The sequence below is a fragment of the Phaseolus vulgaris genome, chromosome 9 (genome assembly GCF_051622355.1).
Source record: "Phaseolus vulgaris cultivar YP4 chromosome 9, ASM5162235v1, whole genome shotgun sequence".
NCBI classification, from domain to species: Eukaryota; Viridiplantae; Streptophyta; class Magnoliopsida; order Fabales; family Fabaceae; genus Phaseolus; species Phaseolus vulgaris.
The window spans coordinates 36585264-36603932 of record NC_143506.1 but is presented as its reverse complement, the minus strand read 5'-3'; the positions used below and the strand labels follow the sequence as shown (position 1 = coordinate 36603932).

The following is an 18669-nucleotide window of genomic DNA, read 5'->3' as shown; positions in this document are numbered from 1 at the left end:
GTTACTCTCCGTACATCCCCCTCCCCTGCACTTTATATTAGTACTCTTGTTTTGCAGGTTCAGTTCCTCAGCATGATGCTGTTCAAGTTTTTTGCTGGGCTTCATCCCGCTGTTCTTGCAGATTTCCCTATGAGGTTTTCAGGGAAAATTTGGTAACTAATGTAAATGTGATCATTCTGTGTTTCATTAGATAATGAATGCTGCCCTTCTCTCTGGACAGTTGTTGTCCTGATTACGATTTTCATATCTAATATCACACATCTATCATCATTCATCACTCTGGCTATCTAATGGCTGATCTACTAGTTGCAATCCCAAAACTATCTGTGGAAGGTTGTGCCGAGGAACTTCCGAAGATTGCAAGGGCATCTTGTACTTGAAACTTAATTCAAGTGTTTTTGATATGATCCACCTTTCTTAGAAATTAATGGGTTTTTATTGGCACAACTGAATTGAGTTGTTCGTTTTACGTAGGGAGGTAAGGTTTAAATCTTTTCTTCCTGACCCTTATCTTTTATTTGTTGTTCTTGTAATAAAATTCCTTCAGATATCTCCGCCCAAAATAGGTTGGATATTCTCCATGGATGACTAATCGCATATTTGTATGGTTTTCTTCCTTAAGCTTGCCATTCTCTATGAAGGTACGTATATTTCCCTGCCCAGATTATTATTGCTTTATGATGAGACTGAATGTGAATTGAACCTCTTTGGCTTCTTCTGTGATTTTAACACTGATTTGCTTCATTTTTCTGTGGCATCTGCTTCAATTCAATATTTGAATGCACTGAACAAAATGAACTGGTGGTTGAGTTGAAAGTGTGTGTGGATCCTTTTGTTTTCTGGTGGTTCTTCCCTCGCTTCCTCTGTCTCTTCTTTAGCTTCTTATATTCTACTGTTTTGGGTCTTAATTGGTATTTAAATTTATTCTTATTTACAAATAAATATTTTAAATTTAGGGTTTAGGGTTTTGTGTTCTTATAACTTCGAGATGAAATTTCCATTGAAGTTAATAATTCGTTAATTTTTATCAATTTTCTTACATATTAACGTATAAAACAAGAATACGTAACTATTATGTAATGTAGTGGATGATGACAATATAGGTTGTGATAAAGAAATATGCTATAATTGACTTATACATCAATGCATTAACTTATCTAAATATCTTTTAGAGTTACAACTAGGCTCAATCGTTAGACTCATAAGCACCAGAATATTTTATAAACATGTGAACATAATATTTTGTAAATGTTTATAAAACTAAAATATTTTGTAAATGTTTATAAAACTTAAGGTAGATAACAAAGTAATGTAGCTTTTACGGTACTTGTCTAAATATGCAATTAGGTCAAATTGATTCAAAATGATGTTTTTTCATAATTGTATTTTGTTATGATGCAAAGTAGTATAAATCATAATAAATTATGCTAGTGAAGGGTCTCTTTGATATTTGGTTGAATCCATATTAAAAATAATCATCAAAACAAAACTAATATTAAAAATAATTGCAACTATTCTTTTATAATCATAATTGAAATTAGGTTAGAAATTAATAAAAGTTAAACGAAAATTATACAATAATAGTTACACCTTGAATTGTTGAAGTATACTATCTCATACCTACAACATCTACCACAAGAAATATTATCATTTTTAAGGTACAACAACAATTCTAAATAATTGTTGAATCACCATTTTAACGTTGCTAGAAAATTATATGGACAAGATAGTTTGTAAAGTGTATGTATGCTCTTTTCAAAATAATTCTTAAATGAAATCAATGAAAAACAGTAATCACAAGTAGATGTAAATAAGGACATTTGGAAGGAAAATAATAAGAATGTAAAATGAATTTAATTTCTTCTGTAAGCTTAAATGAATTAATCAGTCAACCAAATAATATATCTTATCTTTTGTGGGATAATGGAACTTTATAATATCACATTCATAGATTGATTCACTTTTATGAACTTATTCTCTTAGAAAGACTTGATAAAGAAAAAAAAAATAGTAAGGAAAAATATTGAGAGGTGAGGAATTAGGAAATTTTTTTATTTTGTTTTCAAAAGTGTTCTAAACTTATTTTCTAAATCAATGCTGTGTATTGCATGAGCCATTTACCATATGACTTTTCTTTCTCCTTCATAATCTCTGGACATCAATGTTTTTGTTATCAATGTCAAGAAATCACATCATTGTTTCTTTTCATCCTCCCATTTTCATTTTTTTTAAGCATTGTAGGAAGAGAATCATTAGTAGTGATGATGACATTATTATTCAAAAAAAACATCTACCTTGCAATTACTTTTTGTCATGATATATTATACTATAATAATATAATAATTTATTAAGGTATAAAGTGAATGTATAACACTGTTATGAGTTTCAATTCATCATTAATGCACACATGAAGATTTTAAGTGACACCACCATTGTCATTGGTTTTTGTCTATCTATGCTTTTCCCTTGGTTTTGGGTAAGGGAAAGTTCTGGAAAATGACACTATGTAGGCCACCAAACCCTAGTATAAGTGGATATTTAGGCTAAATAAAAAATAATATTAGGGTTTATATATAGTGCTTAGTTATGGTTAGTAAGATAAATTGTTTGATTTTATTTCTTTTATTTTTACTATGCTCTTTAGCTTTTTTTTCATCCTTAATAAAATTTACATTGATTTTTCCCCTAAAAATAGTTTAGATAATATTTTGAACCCTGATCTATACAGCATTTTCGAGAACAGTAAAAAAAAAAAAAAATATTAGAAACAAAGATTTTCAAAAATAAATAGAGATGAAAAATCAATAATTTATTAGGCACAAAACATATTTAAATCAAATACTAATAATATATTATTTTGCAATATAATTTTATTTTATTTATTAAAATAAAGGTAAATTTGATCGTAGGTCCATTTAGTAAATTTTACGTAATGATGAAAAAAAATGTGTGAAACATTATTTTCTGTTATTTATTTATTATTTTTATGGTAATGTTTGTATGTTTTATAATCATACTATTTATACAAAATATCAATGTTTTCATAATATAATACTTTATTTAAAAGATAAATTTCACATAAACTAAAATATAGTTAAATTATAATATATAAATAAGTATATATATAATTACATTAAACTTAAAATTTACCTTATAATTTTTTTTTACTTATTTTCAGTGAAACAAGATGATACATGACATTTAGAAATGCATAGACCAACTTAAAGCAAATTAGCCAGTCCACTCACCCTTTATATTAAAAAAATGTAAATACTATTAAGTGTTTAGTAAGGTTTTCATGTCTTTTTTAAAACATAAAATATATTCTCATTATTTATAACCTCAGTTCTTCCTAATATTAATGGAAAAATGAAATCAAATTAAACTTATTAATATACTTTAGATTTTTTAACTAAATTTATCATTTTAAAAGAAGAAACATTATCATTTGTTCATTTATTTCTCTAACGTGTATGTATCACATCAAATCACCTAATGACAATAATTATTTTCATTCTTTTTGTTAGCTCGGAAAAGTTATATTTTCAATAGAATTTTTTTCTAATTTTAAAAAATTCCAAAAAAATAATAATTTCTTATAAAAAATACATCAAGAAAAACAAATTTAATTATTTTTTAATTATATTCAATTTCAATAATAAATAAGAACCCGTAGGTCATGGATCTCTCCTTCTCTTCTACTAGTAAAAAATTATTAAAAAAATTTAATTTTAGAAAATAAAAATAATTAGTTGTTATATTAACTAAATTAAAAATAATTGATTTTTAAAATTAGTTTCTATTATTGATAAATAATTTTTAAATTTATATTTAATTAATTATTAACATTTTAACTATCAATTATTTAAATTTTAAATTTGATAAAAAATATTAGATATCAATTTAAAGTAATTTATCAATTATAAAAATTAATAATTTTTTAATTTTTAAAATAATATCTAATTTAATTAATATAATAATTAAATATATTTTGTTTTTAAAATTAAATTAATTTTTATTTAGTGATTTTATTGTATACTTTTTCACCATTTATTTTCCTTATACAAATGCATAAAATAATGTTATGAACACTATGCTTCAAACTTCATCACTCTTGTAGAACAATAGAGATTAGAAAGAAAGACTTTGGCGTCCAAAATCTTTTTGCAGATATCGGTGATATTAAAGAAAGTGTTCCTTTTAGATATTTGTTAGGGAATGATGTAACCTAACCAAACCGACCAACTAAAAAACCAAACCAAAGTGCTACGTGTCAGACTCTTGCTTCATTAAGCAAGGCAACAAGTGTGAATGAAACCTTTTACAGTACAATTATTTTCCCATTTTTTCTTTGGTTGGTGAAGAAAACAAAACCTTTTGTGTAAGAATTCTTTTGTTTTTTGCTTTTTTATTGAAGATAAAAGGCAATCAATCATGAGTCATCTGTTACGTGTTTGTTTTCATAGGTTGTGTTGAGAGTGCTTTTTTATTTTCAGTTTTTTTTTTATGTAAAGAAAAGGGTGAAGAGGATACAAATGTTTCATTGTTAACAGTTTGATACAAATAGTCCAATAATGGCTTTGGCATCATCTACTTGTTGATGTTTTGATCCCTTTTTTCATTTTGTGAAGGTAAGCAACAACTCTGCACTTTTACTGTTTCAAGAGATTAGTCTGAATGCACTCAAGAAAGAAACAAATGAAGGTATAATTACAGGTAGCAATGGCATAAAGTAGGTGGATGTTGACATGGGGATGGGTGGCCATGTTGTAGTTGACACATGAAAGGAACACAAGAGGTAAACTCAGGGAAATTAAATTTCTATGGTGGATGTTGTTTCCCTCAGATCCAAGGAACTTCTCTTCTAATTTGTACTATTTGTTCTTGTCCTTGTTTTCTTGTTCATAATTTTTTGATGACCCCATTTCCCTTGTCTCCTTGTTTGCTAGAGAGAGACAAGGCACTGACTTAGACAATTATTTGGATTTGGGTTTCTTGAATCATCTATTGCCTTCTGTTCCAGGAATCAATATAATTTTTGTGAGGGGTAGAGAAATTAAAGATTTTTTGGACAGTTCTCTGTTGGGGTTTAAATAGAGAAAGGGTCTATGATAGAGCTATTCTAGCATCTAGCTTTCACTGTTTCAATATAACCTTTGATTTTGAACTTTTTATGCCTAGAACGGGTCTTGTTACACTGTAGAGGATTTGTACTGAGATCTTTTAATTTCTTGCCGTAGGAGTCTTCTTAGTGTTTTTATATGCCAATTGAACTTGTCACTGAGAAGAGGTTTTGTAGGTAGAGGATAAGGCTATTTGAAAGAAAGCAAAAATAGAACCTATGGAGGAAATAACTTCGACGGTTGCAGTGCCATTTGCACTTGGGAATTTGATACAAAAAGATCCATCAGTGACAACCCACATGGAGATAACTGGCCTAAAGCTCAGGGCAAATACTGCACCAGTTTTAATATTAAATCCTGCAATGGAAAGGGAAAATCACACAGATATTGGTCCTCAACCCCAAAATAAAGTGTCTTCAGAGGCAAAGGACAACCAGGTTGGAGCTGATTTTGTCTCAGAAATGGTAAGTCAAGGAGACAATAATTGTTTTCATGCTGAAAACCAAAAGCAGGCAAGGAAAGAAAATCAATCATTGTTAGCTAAGGATTTTCAGTGTGAGCATATCTCTCAATCTGCTGCTGGTGACAAAAGTAGTCCTTGTAACGAGGAATCTTCTGTTTCTAGAGCTAATTGTTGTGAAATAAGTTCACCTATCACCATAAAGGTTGATGATAACACAATTCATGCCGGTTCGACCGAGCCGCCAGGTGCAGCTATAGAGCCACTGCAGAACATGGTTTCTGTTGCTAGGGGACAGGAGAGTGAAGATGGAAGTGGATCAGATGAGTCTGATAAAAAACCATTTGACGTGGTTCATGAGATGCCAGAGAAGGCAACATGCTTGGAATTGAGTGTTGCTACCAGTACTACCCCACTTTGGGGTTGCTCATCAGTTTGTGGAAGGAGAGAGGAAATGGAAGATGCTATTGCTGTTAGGCCTCACCTTTTTCAAGTCACTTCAATGATGGTAATGGATGATTATGTGAGTGAAAACTCAAAATTTTCACCAGCCCACTTTTTTGGTGTGTATGATGGACATGGGGGCTGTCAGGTATGCCTTAAAACACTTCCTTTCAATTGTATCATCCAAGTTACTCCTTATTCCATTCCATGTCACATAGGGTGATGTTTTCATAGGTTGCCAATTACTGCCGGGAACATCTTCATTCAGTGTTGGTTGATGAGATAAAAGCTGCACAATCGAGTTTGGAAGAACAGAATGGGAGGGAAAACTGGGAGGACCAATGGAAGAAGGCATTCTCCAATTGCTTTCACAAAGTAGATGATGAGGTTGGAGGAGTTGGTGAAGATAATGGAGCAAGTGTTGAACCTCTTGCTTCTGAGGCTGTTGGCTCCACTGCTGTGGTTGCCCTTTTGACTCAAACTCACATAATAGTTGCAAACTGTGGAGATTCAAGAGCTGTCTTGTGTCGTGGAAAAGAAGCAATACCAATGTCTGATGATCACAAAGTAAGGCATTCGTTTCAACCACAATTTGCTTACATTTCCATAGCTGTTTTTAGTATTGTTCTTAAATCAAAATTGGAGTTTCGCCTTAGTCATTTACATTTCAAGTCGATGTTCAATTTTTGTATTGGAGTATAATTAGAAGCTGTAGTTTTTTTTTTTATAAAAGTTCTTATGTTAGACATCATTATGCAACTTGACATCTCAACTAGACTGACATTTCAAGTAGCAACAATCATCTATCATCACATGAAAAAAGTATTAATAAGATGTAGTTATCTGATGGAGGAAATTGTATTTCATCTTTGCAGCCAAATAGAGAAGATGAATGGGAAAGGATTGAAGCTTCAGGAGGAAGGGTCATACAATGGAACGGGTACCGAGTTCTTGGTGTTTTGGCAGTGTCAAGGTCCATAGGTATGTGTTTATTGTGTTGTTTTATAGCACCAATTTATACAGCTATACAAATTTATTTATGGAGCATTTTTTCACAATGTTTATGTTTAGCTTTTCTTAAAAACACATTTTTCATAAAACTTTTTTTTGGTTATCAAATAGTTTCTCCATTAGTCTTCTCCTCCCATTTTTTCCCCTTAACATTTTAGACGGATTAAATGCAAAACTTGTTTAGAGGACTCGATGGAAGGTAAAACTACACCCCTGAAGAACTAACAAAATGACCATTTTGTAAACAAATGTTGAAAAAGAATTAAAATGAGGTGCCAAATGACAAAAGGTACAAGATTTTTGAAGCACCCGTAAACCTAGTAAAAATAATGCTCAACCTAGTACTTTTCAAAATCTAACTAAGCTTTACAAAAGTTCTTAACTCGTTAGCCCAATGTTGATATTTTCTTAGCACTATATATATGTATATAGTATAGCATGCATAGTGTGTACAGAGTGTAAATTTGGTTCTTGTTCCTTAAAAGGTGACAGGTACTTGAAACCATGGGTAATTCCAGAGCCAGAAGTGAAGTGTGTCCAAAGAGACAAAAACGATGAGTTCCTCGTTCTGGCCAGTGATGGATTATGGGATGTCATGACAAATGAAGAAGCCTGTGACTTTGCAAGAAGGAGAATCCTTCTTTGGCATAAGAAGAATGGCAACAACTCTTCATCACAACAAGGCCAAGGACCTGACCCTGCAGCTCAGTATGCTGCAGAGTATCTATCTAGACTTGCCCTTCAAAGAGGAAGCAAAGATAACATCTCTGTCATTGTTATAGACTTGAAGCCCCAAAGAAAATTCAAGAAAAAAGAATAAAATTGATAACCCTTTATCTGGAATAGTTGTCAAATGTATTCCATTTCTACAAGTATCTTCTAGTCCTTACCATATTTGTTTATTTATTATATTGGCCCTTCAGTTTTTCAACAGGGCTATGCATTGTATGCTCAAATTTGATGCCTCACCTTAAGATGAGATTGAGGTGTCACTCTGGAGCTGCCCCCATCAGAAAGTTAAATTAATTTTTAATGAACAATGTTGTAAAAGTTTCAACTTGTCTTCTCGAATAATCATTACAACCACTATTGAATACATTATTAGTTATTTTCGAATGAGTAGGTATAAATTTCTCTGAAGAGTTTGTATTATTGAACATTTGACTCTATCATGACAACTGGGGATCCTCTACAAAGTAAAGGAATATAAATTGAAGTTACATATAAAGTAACAGTAGAACTCTCCATTTGCCAAGTTGCCAGAGAATGCCATATTGTTCAATGTTCAGAACTGTGTGGAGACTTGGAAACTTTGAAGCAAACTAGCACATCCCACATTTACTTGCATTCTGGGTAATAATATCTGTAAATGTATGATATTGGCTTTAGAAGAGTATTCCAATCTCATAAGTAGCACAACACAAGTTTTAGAAACAAATGATCATTTTAGTAAAGAATTAGAAACCAGTCAGAAAATTTCTGAGTGTCCAAACATGAGACCATCTAAAACAGTTTGCCATTGCAATTTTGACTGCAACATTAAGTGACTGCATCAGCTGCATTAGCCCCTTAATTTTTCACAATATTTAGGATTGCAGAAATTTCAACCGCATGCAATGTAGAACCTTGGTTTGCTTTGCTCCCTCCATATAGGAGCAATTACAGTGACAGATTAAAACATTCTGTTCGTGGTAATTTGCATTCAAGAATATCTAGTGAAGTGATACATAGCACAAATTTGAATAAACTATTACCTTTGAATAAAGTCCAGTACTGAAACATACTATGTTCTATATAGTTGCAAGTGTAGATCCTGCGTTGGAGAAATAAGCTGAAAGATCCACATTCAAGTCCTCATACAAGTTGATAAAAGGATGGTTCTGAAATTTGAATAAGAGATATACACTGTAAGAACGAGTATTAGATCTATTTTACATGGTTTACTCATATAGTTTAAGATTATGCATACTATAAGGTCCCGAGCAGACGGTCTATCCCTTGGATTTTTCTGTAAACTAAACACAGAAAAGACAAAAGGATGATCAGAAGCCTCATAAAATACACAGTAACAAAATTTATTACAAAAATAGCTGATTAAATAGTGATTGGTGATCCAATCTCTAAGATATGTTTAAACACAGGAGGATTTGTTCAATGAAATTATATCAGATATAAAGGGCTTCAGACACAATTTAGATAGACTATATTACAAAATATGAATATAAGGCCTCACACAATTAGATAGACTACATGTTTTAGCTACATACTCATTCTGCTTTTGAATTGTAGGCTCTTCAAGCATCGCAACTAATTTGAGGATGAGACTGTATTTGTTTTAATTTTATTTTGGTGGCCCAAGTTTGTTGAGGTTATAGATTTAGTTACTGAAACATACTTAATATTTACCATGCTGAGATAAATGAGCAAAATTCTGGAGAAAAATCATCTGATGGGGCAGTGGGGGAAGGTTTTTCCACAATGATTTCAATTAGCTGGAAAAGATTTTCCCATCCTTCACGTTGATCTGGTGGTGCATATGGAAACTGCCCTGTAGCACACTTGAGCAAAATCAGTCCCAAGCTCCATATATCACTTTTGTAGTCGTAGCCATTCTGGTTACCAGCGATTCTCTCTGGCTGCAAAAATAAGCATAATCGATAAGCTCTGCATCCACTACAAGAAAATCATTAAATTTAGAAACTAAAAATAAATAGTCACTATATTAACTAAATTAGATACTAGTTTAGAAACTAAAAAGTTATTAGTATTTAATGTGGTTTCTATTATTAATAAAATACTATAAAATAGTTTCTAAATTAATATCTAAATTAGTTACCAAAGTTTTAGCTACTAATATTTTAGATTCTAGTCTCTAAAAAACTAATAGAGACTAATTTAGAACATAAGTAATTAATAGCTAAATCCTTAGTAGCTAACAGTTAGATACCAATTTAGAAATTATTTTATAATTTTTTATTAATAATAGAAACTACTTTAGATACCAATAATTTTTTTTGTTTATAAAATGACCTCTAATTTAGTAATATAGTAACTAATTATTTGGTTTCTAAAATTAGTGAAGAGGAAAATGAAAGATATACTTGTGTTACTCACAGACATATAGCTGTGTGTGCCAATGAAAGTATTTGCTTGACCAGATGTATTTTCCAGGATTATGCTTACACCAAAGTCAGTGATCTTAACCTCCCCTCTATGATTTATCAGCAGATTAGAAGGTTTGAAGTCCCTGTGGATAATGTATTTTTCATGGTGAAGATACATTAAGCCCTTCAGCACCTACATTGCAGAGTTAAAACAAGAAAGGGTATAGAGTCTAGTTAGGCCTGAAGAGAGAAAAAGATGAATGGTGCAAGGATGGATGAAGTGCAGTAACTAATTTGTGACCTGCTTGCAGATGGCAGCAAGATATGACTCTGGAATTGTTTTAACTTTGTTGAGAAGATCTTCTAAGGACCCTCCATCCATGTACTCTAATATGATTGATATGACACCATTGTGATAGAATGATTGGTAGCAGATAACAACATAAGGACATTGTGCTGATTGATTGATTTTTAGCTCTAGTGCTATCTGCTTGCGAATAGGCTCCTCAATATTCATCTGAATTTCCTAAATCATCAACACAATACAAACATTTTTTGTTTGTTTGTAAGGAATCAAATTGATAAACAGAATTTTATTCCTATAGGAGCAAAAACTCAAATACAACAAAACTATATAAAGTATACTGAGTAAAAACAGGAAAATGATAATTTCACAACAATTTTTTGATATGATAGGTTTAAAAATAATATATATAATAAAAATTAAATTTATAATTAAATGATATAAAAAATATTAAAATAATAATATTGAGAGTTGTAACGTAGTTATATAAAAAATTAGAATTAATGTATCATCATTCATAAAAAATATTGTGATGATGAATTTTCTTTTTGTTCTTCTTCCCTTCTTCCACAAATCCATAGGAAAAAAGGAAGAGATAAGAGAACTCAATGGAAAATGTGGTCAAAAATCAACAAGAGAGTCTTTATCCATAAGAACACTAGATTATTCAATATAAAAGATTGAAAATCAAATCAAACCTTTCTTTTATCTTTTCTATTGCAACTTTAGGATCATTATATAACTATTTTTCAACTTTTAATTTTCTATAATTTTCCATTTATAAAAATAAAACAGCATCTCTTATTTACTCCTTAGGAAACCAGTTTGTTAAACTTTATCTGAGATCAAAACCTCCTGAAACTTTATGTTCCCTTGGCTTACACTAATTTCATGGAGAAAAACATTTAAATATCACAATCTAAATTCTCCATGAATAATGAAAATGATTTTACTCATGACTTGTATTGACATGACTGTACAAAAAAATTGACAAAAGAAACAGCAGATGCAAACTCAAACACAATGTATACCTTCAATGCAAAAAATTGATTAGTCCATTTGTGTTGCACCAATTGCACTATCCCTCCATTTCCTTTTCCAATCACTTTTATTGTATCAATATCTGCCAGGTTCAACTGGTTGTCTAGTGGCGTGATTGGTGGTGGCTGAAAATAGCACAGACATTAAACTCAAACAAAATCATCAGAATTCAGTGTTCATCATGTAACCTCTTTTCAAAAAGTGTATTCACCAAACAAAATACTACTAAACAGGAAGTCCATGATTCGAACCTCTTGTATCAGGGACCACAGTGTGGAACAGAGGTTTAGATCATAAAATAGCAGAAGGTAAAAGTGAATTATATTATTCTTCACCCTTTTATAATTCATTATTTTTCTATTTCTAACTATCATATGAATCATCTTATTTCATACTTCTCTCCCTTTTGTTGTAAAAATAAGTTTATGCAAAAGGGTTTCTCCAGAAGCCTGCAAATTTCCCAATATAAAACAAAAGCTTAGCCTTTTACACCATGACTTACTGGTTCAATTTACAAACTGAAAAGCACAGATATGATGCTTTGGCACATTCTGTTGACTCTGAAAGTTCACACAAGTAGACAAACCAAAACCAATTTCTTGAGTCCAGAAAACAACAAAATATATTTTATTTCATTTTAGATAGAATAGAAATGAAATTGTGAACTAAATCTATTCAGCACTTCATGAATTGAATGATGTCTTGAGAACATAATCTTTGACTTCATCAGCTTGCATCCTATGTTCCATTTGCTTACAGACAAAAAACAAATGTAAGAGAAAAGTTAAACTCAATCAACAGTTCACAACCCCCTTCTCACTCTGTTTCCTTATCCAAAATTTTCTCATTATAAGGGAGAAACACCAAATCTTTCTCTTCTTCTAAACAAAAAGTGCCCCATTTTGTGGAACAACAAAAACTCAGGAACCCCTTCTTGTCAGAGAAAGCATTTCATCAGTATCAAAAGATCAAATCCAAAAGAGAAACAACTTACCAGCCCAATTGAACATACACATTTTCCAAAGAAGAAACTAATAAAGTGCAAAACATAAAACGCCAAAGAGAAAAACTTTACAGCTTCCACTTCCTTCTCAGAAACAACTCGAACTCCTTCCTTGTTGACAAGCAAGTCCCCAGCTTTGAACGTTTCACTTCCAGACTCAGCCCTACCACACCCAAATACCCACAGTTGGAATCAGCCAAAACCACACAGGAATCAAACACATTCAAACAAAAAGAGAGGCTCACAGAAACCTGGAAAATGAACCCCAATCAGATGCAGGAACAGTGAGTTTGAGACCAGAGTTGAAGCTCCCTTTCTTCATGATGGGTCCAAGAAAGAAAAAGAAAAAAACTTTCTTTGTATGTGCATATAGTAAGATTATGTATGAATATAATGAAAAAACATTTGGGCAACTAAATGGTTATATTTAGTATGTGGAAGTAACTGAGTTGAAAGTGAAAGGTTTATAGTATTTTGAAGATTGTGATGTTAAAGTTGAAGTTGCAATAGGTTGGTAAGAAGAAGGATCATCACAGTGAAGGTGTAAAGAAATGAGGTTTGAAGTTTGAAGAAGAAGACTTGTGTTGACATTTCAGACATTATACTCACAATAGTCTTTCTCTTTTCCTTTCTGAGGTGTTCTCACGTGCAATTGCAATTTCTTTTAAAGACCAATTTTTCATTTAATAATTCACGGAAAACTATGAACACACACAATCAAAATCTTAATCTAATCAAATAAATCTTTATGATGTAATATGTATGAATGAATCATGAAAAACTAACGTCATTTTTATTTTCAAAATTACAACTTTGTGTATTTTAATTTAATTCTCCATTTTATTATATATATATATATATATATATGAAAAGAAGAATTAAATTTCTTAGATTTTAAGACATATTGTAAAATCTTTAAAATAGTATTTTTATTGAAATATAAATTTTAAGTAATTATACAGATATAAAAATACTAGCGCATTATTACCACGTTTTTACAAAGCAATATTATCCCTTTTAATATATTTTCCATTTAATTTCATGCATTGTTAATAATCAATAAAAAATAAATAAAAAATGGATCTAAATGTATCTTTTTAGATAATAATTATATAAAATTAAAGTAGTAAAAATGGCGTTCAAATAGCAATAACTTTGAACACATTTATTTATGACAAGTGTGGTATTTGAAGGGGTCACAATTTTGTAATATCGTGACATGCATTCTATATCATTTTCTAATACACGTGTGAACACAAAGACTATTTATGAAACAAATAAAACTTTATCTAATAATTAAAATAACTGTTATAAACAATATTTATCTGCTTAGATTGCAAATATTCTCAACGTTGAATTGTTCATATATTATTATTATTATTTTTATTTTTTTTTAAGTTTATAAATTCAGACTTTCGCCTTTAAAGTATCCACTCACTTTATATAGATCAAATTTTTCAGTTTTAAAATTTTTGATTTTGTGAAACAAAAGAAGAAACACTTTCTTTTGGAACAATTTCTAATACACTTTTTTACTATTGATTAAAGTTTAATAATAATTAAGGAATCATAAGTGATGTTGATTAAATAAGATATAAAGTGTATTTTTAATTAATAATAAAAAATATATTAAAGTGTATTTATGTTCTAATCTTAAATTTGTTTAGATAATATTATTAGCATCAATAACTATATCTATCTAAAGTAACCTTTACTTTGAAAATCAGTAGTTTTATTGTAATTTTGTTTTTTAAGAGATTTTTAATGAATTAAAAATAATATATATATAATATAAATTATTATTAACTTCAACCTCTAAAAATGTAAAACTTTTAACTTAAAAGGGAAAAACACCTCTTAATGATATCATGTTCGTTTGGAAATTTTCTTCAGAAAACATATGTATCTTATTATATCATTATAAAAAAATTATTAAATAAAAACTAATTTTACATACTAAAATAATTAACTACTATTTAATTAAATTAAATATTATTTTATAAACTAGATAAATTATTGATATCTAAAATATTTTTTTTACTAATAAAAATTTATAAAATAATTTTTAAATTAGTATCTAATCATTAGCTAACAAAGTTTTAACTACTTATTGGTTTTTATTAATTTTTTAGAGACCAATTTAAAATTTAAAATATTAGTCGTTAAAACTTAGGTAATTAATTTAGATACAAATTTATAAATTATTTTATAAATTTTTATTAATAATAGAAACTATTTTAAATATGAATAATTTTTTAATCTCTAAATTAGTATCTAATTTAATTAATATAATAATTAGTTATTTTTTATTTTTAAATTTGATTATTATTTAATGATTTTTTTAAGTGGATAGATATATATTTTTTCTTAAGATATTTATTCCTATTGTTTTCATCATATATATTAATTGTATATTCCATTATTTAATAGAGTCCAAGTTGATTTTAGTTGGTTTTCTAGATAGAAGAAAAGTCAACCAATTGTGAACACAAACACAGGTCCTGCAAAATTTTCCATTAATTAACTTGTATACTTCATTTATTTCAACTTTTTCTACGTTGAGTTGCTTATATTTTATTGGTTTAGGTCTATTAATTTGTTGACTTTATTAAAATCTAGTTCTACCACCACAAACTTATGAATAATCCATCTCAAAACAACAAATTAAATTAACCACTCTACCAGTTCAGATTTTCCTTATGGAATACTGTAGATGAAAAACAATAAAAAAATTGTGTTCACATCTATTTTTCAATTCTTCAATGTGACTTGTTATTCAATGGATACCTTATGTTAAATAATCTTAAATCATGATATTAAAAATAATTTAAATATGTCGTTTTTTTCCTTTAATATTTTAAGACATTTTTTTAAAAACAAAATCATAATAATTTTATCATTATTATCTCAACGAATTTAAAATGAAAATAGATTTTTTTTTTCAAATGTTGGAGATTCCACATCGATTAGAGATGAGAACAATTCATTGTATATAAATGAGTGCAAATCTCACTTCATGAACCGGTTTTATGGGGTTGAGTTAGGCTTAAAGTTCACTTCGTAATATGATATCAAATTTGTATATAAGTGGATTTAAACTTCACTCATGAACCTATTTTATGAGATTGAATTAGACTTAAAGTCAATTTCGTAATATCAAGTTTCAAAACATTTTAATGTATAAGTGAAAGTAACTAAGTATGTGGTGATAGAAACAATATTGATTTCACTCACTCATTTTTTCCAATTAATTTTTGTAATTTTTATGATTGTTTTTGCATCTATCTTAAATTTTTTCTGTTCTGAACTGTAAAAAAAAGGGTATATTTAAAATAACTGTTCATAATATAATATGTGAAAAATTAGTAAATTTTATTTTGAATGTTTACATTTATTTGCGATTGTATTTAGATTTGAAACCCAGATTACTATATATTAAAAGTACATATTTTTTTAATAAGAGATTAAAAATAATTATTTCAAGTCTACGAATTTAGTAATTATTAAAGTTTGATATAGTAGGGTTAAAATCCTAATTTTTGGAAATGCACAAAACACAAATATAAAAGAATGTCATATATTTTGTGTTTGTGAAACTCTGAAACAGAATTTTCTTTAATAATAAATAAAAAGCATCATCACTCAGTTTTTTAGTCATTATTGTAGCAGGTGAAAAACGAAGCAAAATAGAAGTAACATGAATTACATTTTTTAAAATCATAGATTAAAACAAATATTTAATGCAACTAAGAACTAAAATGAATCAACATGATAGAAAGTCAACAAATCTTTGATTCTCAATAGAAAAATGTCCTGGTTTTAGCATAAAATAATTATATCTTCACACTCCAATTAATTTTTGCAACAATTTGATAACCACTATTTTGTACATCTTTCTCTCTTTTTCTTTACAATTACAACGTTTACTTTCTCTAATAATACCTTTAAAAACAAGTCCTCAAAGTGATTATATAGTTGTCTTAAACATCATTTTTTTATATTAGAATGACTTTGCATGCTATATTAGAGAATAAAGTGAAGGTCTACATTGCTATATTAGATATTTTTAATTATTTAGTGTTTCATGTGTTTGTGCAATATAATGATTTGCTGTTTGATTACTTGTTGAGTCCTTGTTCTACAATGGTAGTTAGCTTCTTTTTTTTTATGTGATTCTTCATTTCTTAGTATATAATTTCATTAATTAAAATTCAATAGATTTTAAATTGATTCTTTTGGTGTTGTTAAAAGTGAAATTGATAATCAGACTAACATTTTTTATCTAGCTTCAATTTTTGGTTTGTTTTTTAAAAAAATTCATTGTCTTGCAGGCATTTCTTGAGCTGGGAGGATTATTAATTTTTTCTGACACAAGAGTTGTACTAGATGCATTCAAAATTGTGAGGGGTTAAGAGTTTATCATGTTCTCTTTTTGGTTTGGAAATTTTATCTTTATGAATAGACTTTTGAAGTTTCATAATTTGTTATGATATAGATATTGTAATTGTGGTCCAGGCTTAGACCTTTTTTAAGGAGGTCAAGAAGTACCAATTGAATTACTAAATAATGTTGGTATGCTTCAGTTTGAAAGGATTCAAGCTTGATTTTTTTAGTTGTAACTTATATGTTGTTCTTTTGGTGGGAGAAATTTGAGAGAGGTCGGTAAAACCAGAAAGGGTTCCCTTTGGGGGAAAGATTTGATGCTTCGGAGGGTTGGGAAATAAGTTTTGAAGATGATTTTCAGTGGGATGTTGGTGATGGGAAGGGCATCTCTTTCTGGGAGGACAGTAGGTTGAGTTGTGGAGCTTTGAAGGTTGTTTTCCCGAGACTATTTTCCCTTAGTTTGGCTAAAGATGCAAAGGTGGTTGAGCTTAGGAATTAGATTGATGGTGTTTGGGTGTGTCACTTTGTTTGGCGTAGATCCTTTTTCGAATGGGAGAAGCCTCTAGAGGAGCAATTGATTCAGCTGTTGCAAGGGGCGAAGTTGGAACTGGGGAAGGAAGATTGTTGGATTTTGGAAGGCTGGGGGGTTCCAAACTTTTATGGTTAACTTAGCGTATGTTCAAGTTAGGAAGGATATAGTTGGGGAGGTCCCTCCAGCTTACAGTAAGTTGTGGAGGTGCAAAGCCTTGCCTTCTGCTTTGTTCACAGCTTGGAGGGTGATAGAGAATAAGGTTGCTACTAGGGTAAATCTGGAAAGACGTGGGGTGGTGATTGAGAATCCCTTGTGTTGTCTGTGTGGGATGGTGGAAGAGTCGTCCAGTCATCTGTTTTCCGTCTGTGACTTCGTTTGGCGTGTTTGGTGTCTTTGTTTTAAGTGGCTAGGTGTGTCCTTCGTTATTCATAAGGATCCTTTGGCAAACTTTCTACAGTTCATGTTAAGTCATGCTTCAGACGTTTAGGTGCAATTTGGGTTGGAGTTGTGAGTGATATTTGGAATCATAGGAACTGTGTGTCCTTCGATAGGGGGTGGTAGATGCGCTCGAAGTATTCGCCTTAGTACAGGTAAAGGTTTGGTCGTGGATTTACGCAAAGTCCCATTGTGCTTCCTTCGGGTACTCTAATTGGGTTTTGAACCCAGTTGATTGTATGAGGATGGTAATTTAATATTTTCTTGTGGTTAGTTTGGTTGTTCCTTAGATAATCAGGTAGGCGTTTCGTGGTAGGAGTATGGTAAGGTGTTTTGCTCTTTATGTATAAGGGTTGAACCACCCCTGAAGTGGTTCCCATTTATTTATTTTTTATTGCCGATAAAAAAAAATATGTTGTTTTTTTTTTCTAAACATAATAGTTGTTGGATAATTGAATTTAGAAATGGAAAATATTCACTTTATTATTCAATAATGAGAATATAATGCTACTATAAGGACTATTTAACAATATTGTTTGAGATAATGTAGTTTGTAGGTTCTGCATATTATCCATATGTACAGACTTTGGTTTATTTGAATAAATTTCTCCACAATTTTTTTGTTTTTATATTAATTTGTCCAAAAGCTTCTTTTTTTTTTTAATTTTTGCGTAAGGTAGTCTTAGCTTATTAAAAATCTTATTGCATTTTTTTTCTCTTGTAAGTATTTACAGAAAAATTTATCCAATCAGACCTTGAGTAAAGACTATTTCTTTTCATAGGCTAATATTAATTGAGTGGAACTCCTTAGACACACAAATACCCATAT

At 29.8% G+C, this 18669-nt stretch overlaps 2 protein-coding genes across 10 annotated transcripts; one reads left to right on the top strand and one right to left on the bottom strand.

Annotated features, from left to right (window-relative positions):
• Positions 1–4093: 4093 nt before the first annotated feature.
• LOC137820244 (protein phosphatase 2C 50) lies at positions 4094–8154 on the top strand. 8 transcript variants are annotated; one of them, XM_068624213.2, is made up of 6 exons: positions 4094–4381; positions 4632–4798; positions 5304–6175; positions 6262–6594; positions 6903–7008; positions 7524–8154. In XM_068624213.2, the coding sequence occupies exons 3-6, from the start codon at positions 5342–5344 to the stop codon at positions 7856–7858; spliced, it is 1608 nt and encodes a 535-aa protein (XP_068480314.2). In that variant the 5' UTR covers positions 4094–4381; positions 4632–4798; positions 5304–5341; the 3' UTR covers positions 7859–8154. The 8 variants fall into 8 exon arrangements, with proteins under 8 accessions (XP_068480314.2, XP_068480313.2, XP_068480311.2 ...); XM_068624212.2 differs by having other exon boundaries at positions 4094–4631; positions 4717–4798; XM_068624210.2 differs by having other exon boundaries at positions 4261–4381; positions 5241–6175.
• LOC137820246 (mitogen-activated protein kinase kinase SIPKK) lies at positions 8081–13146 on the bottom strand. Of its 2 annotated transcripts, none has more exons than XM_068624216.2 (9): positions 12742–13146; positions 12563–12653; positions 11478–11612; positions 10444–10668; positions 10153–10335; positions 9445–9674; positions 9008–9053; positions 8793–8918; positions 8081–8401 (listed from the first exon to the last, which is right to left on the bottom strand). In XM_068624216.2, exons 1-8 carry the CDS (start codon positions 12810–12812, stop codon positions 8829–8831), a joined length of 1071 nt encoding a protein of 356 aa, XP_068480317.2. In that variant the 5' UTR covers positions 12813–13146; the 3' UTR covers positions 8081–8401; positions 8793–8828. The 2 variants fall into 2 exon arrangements, with proteins under 2 accessions (XP_068480317.2, XP_068480318.2); XM_068624217.2 differs by having other exon boundaries at positions 10444–10659; positions 12742–13123.
• Positions 13147–18669: the final 5523 nt, after the last annotated feature.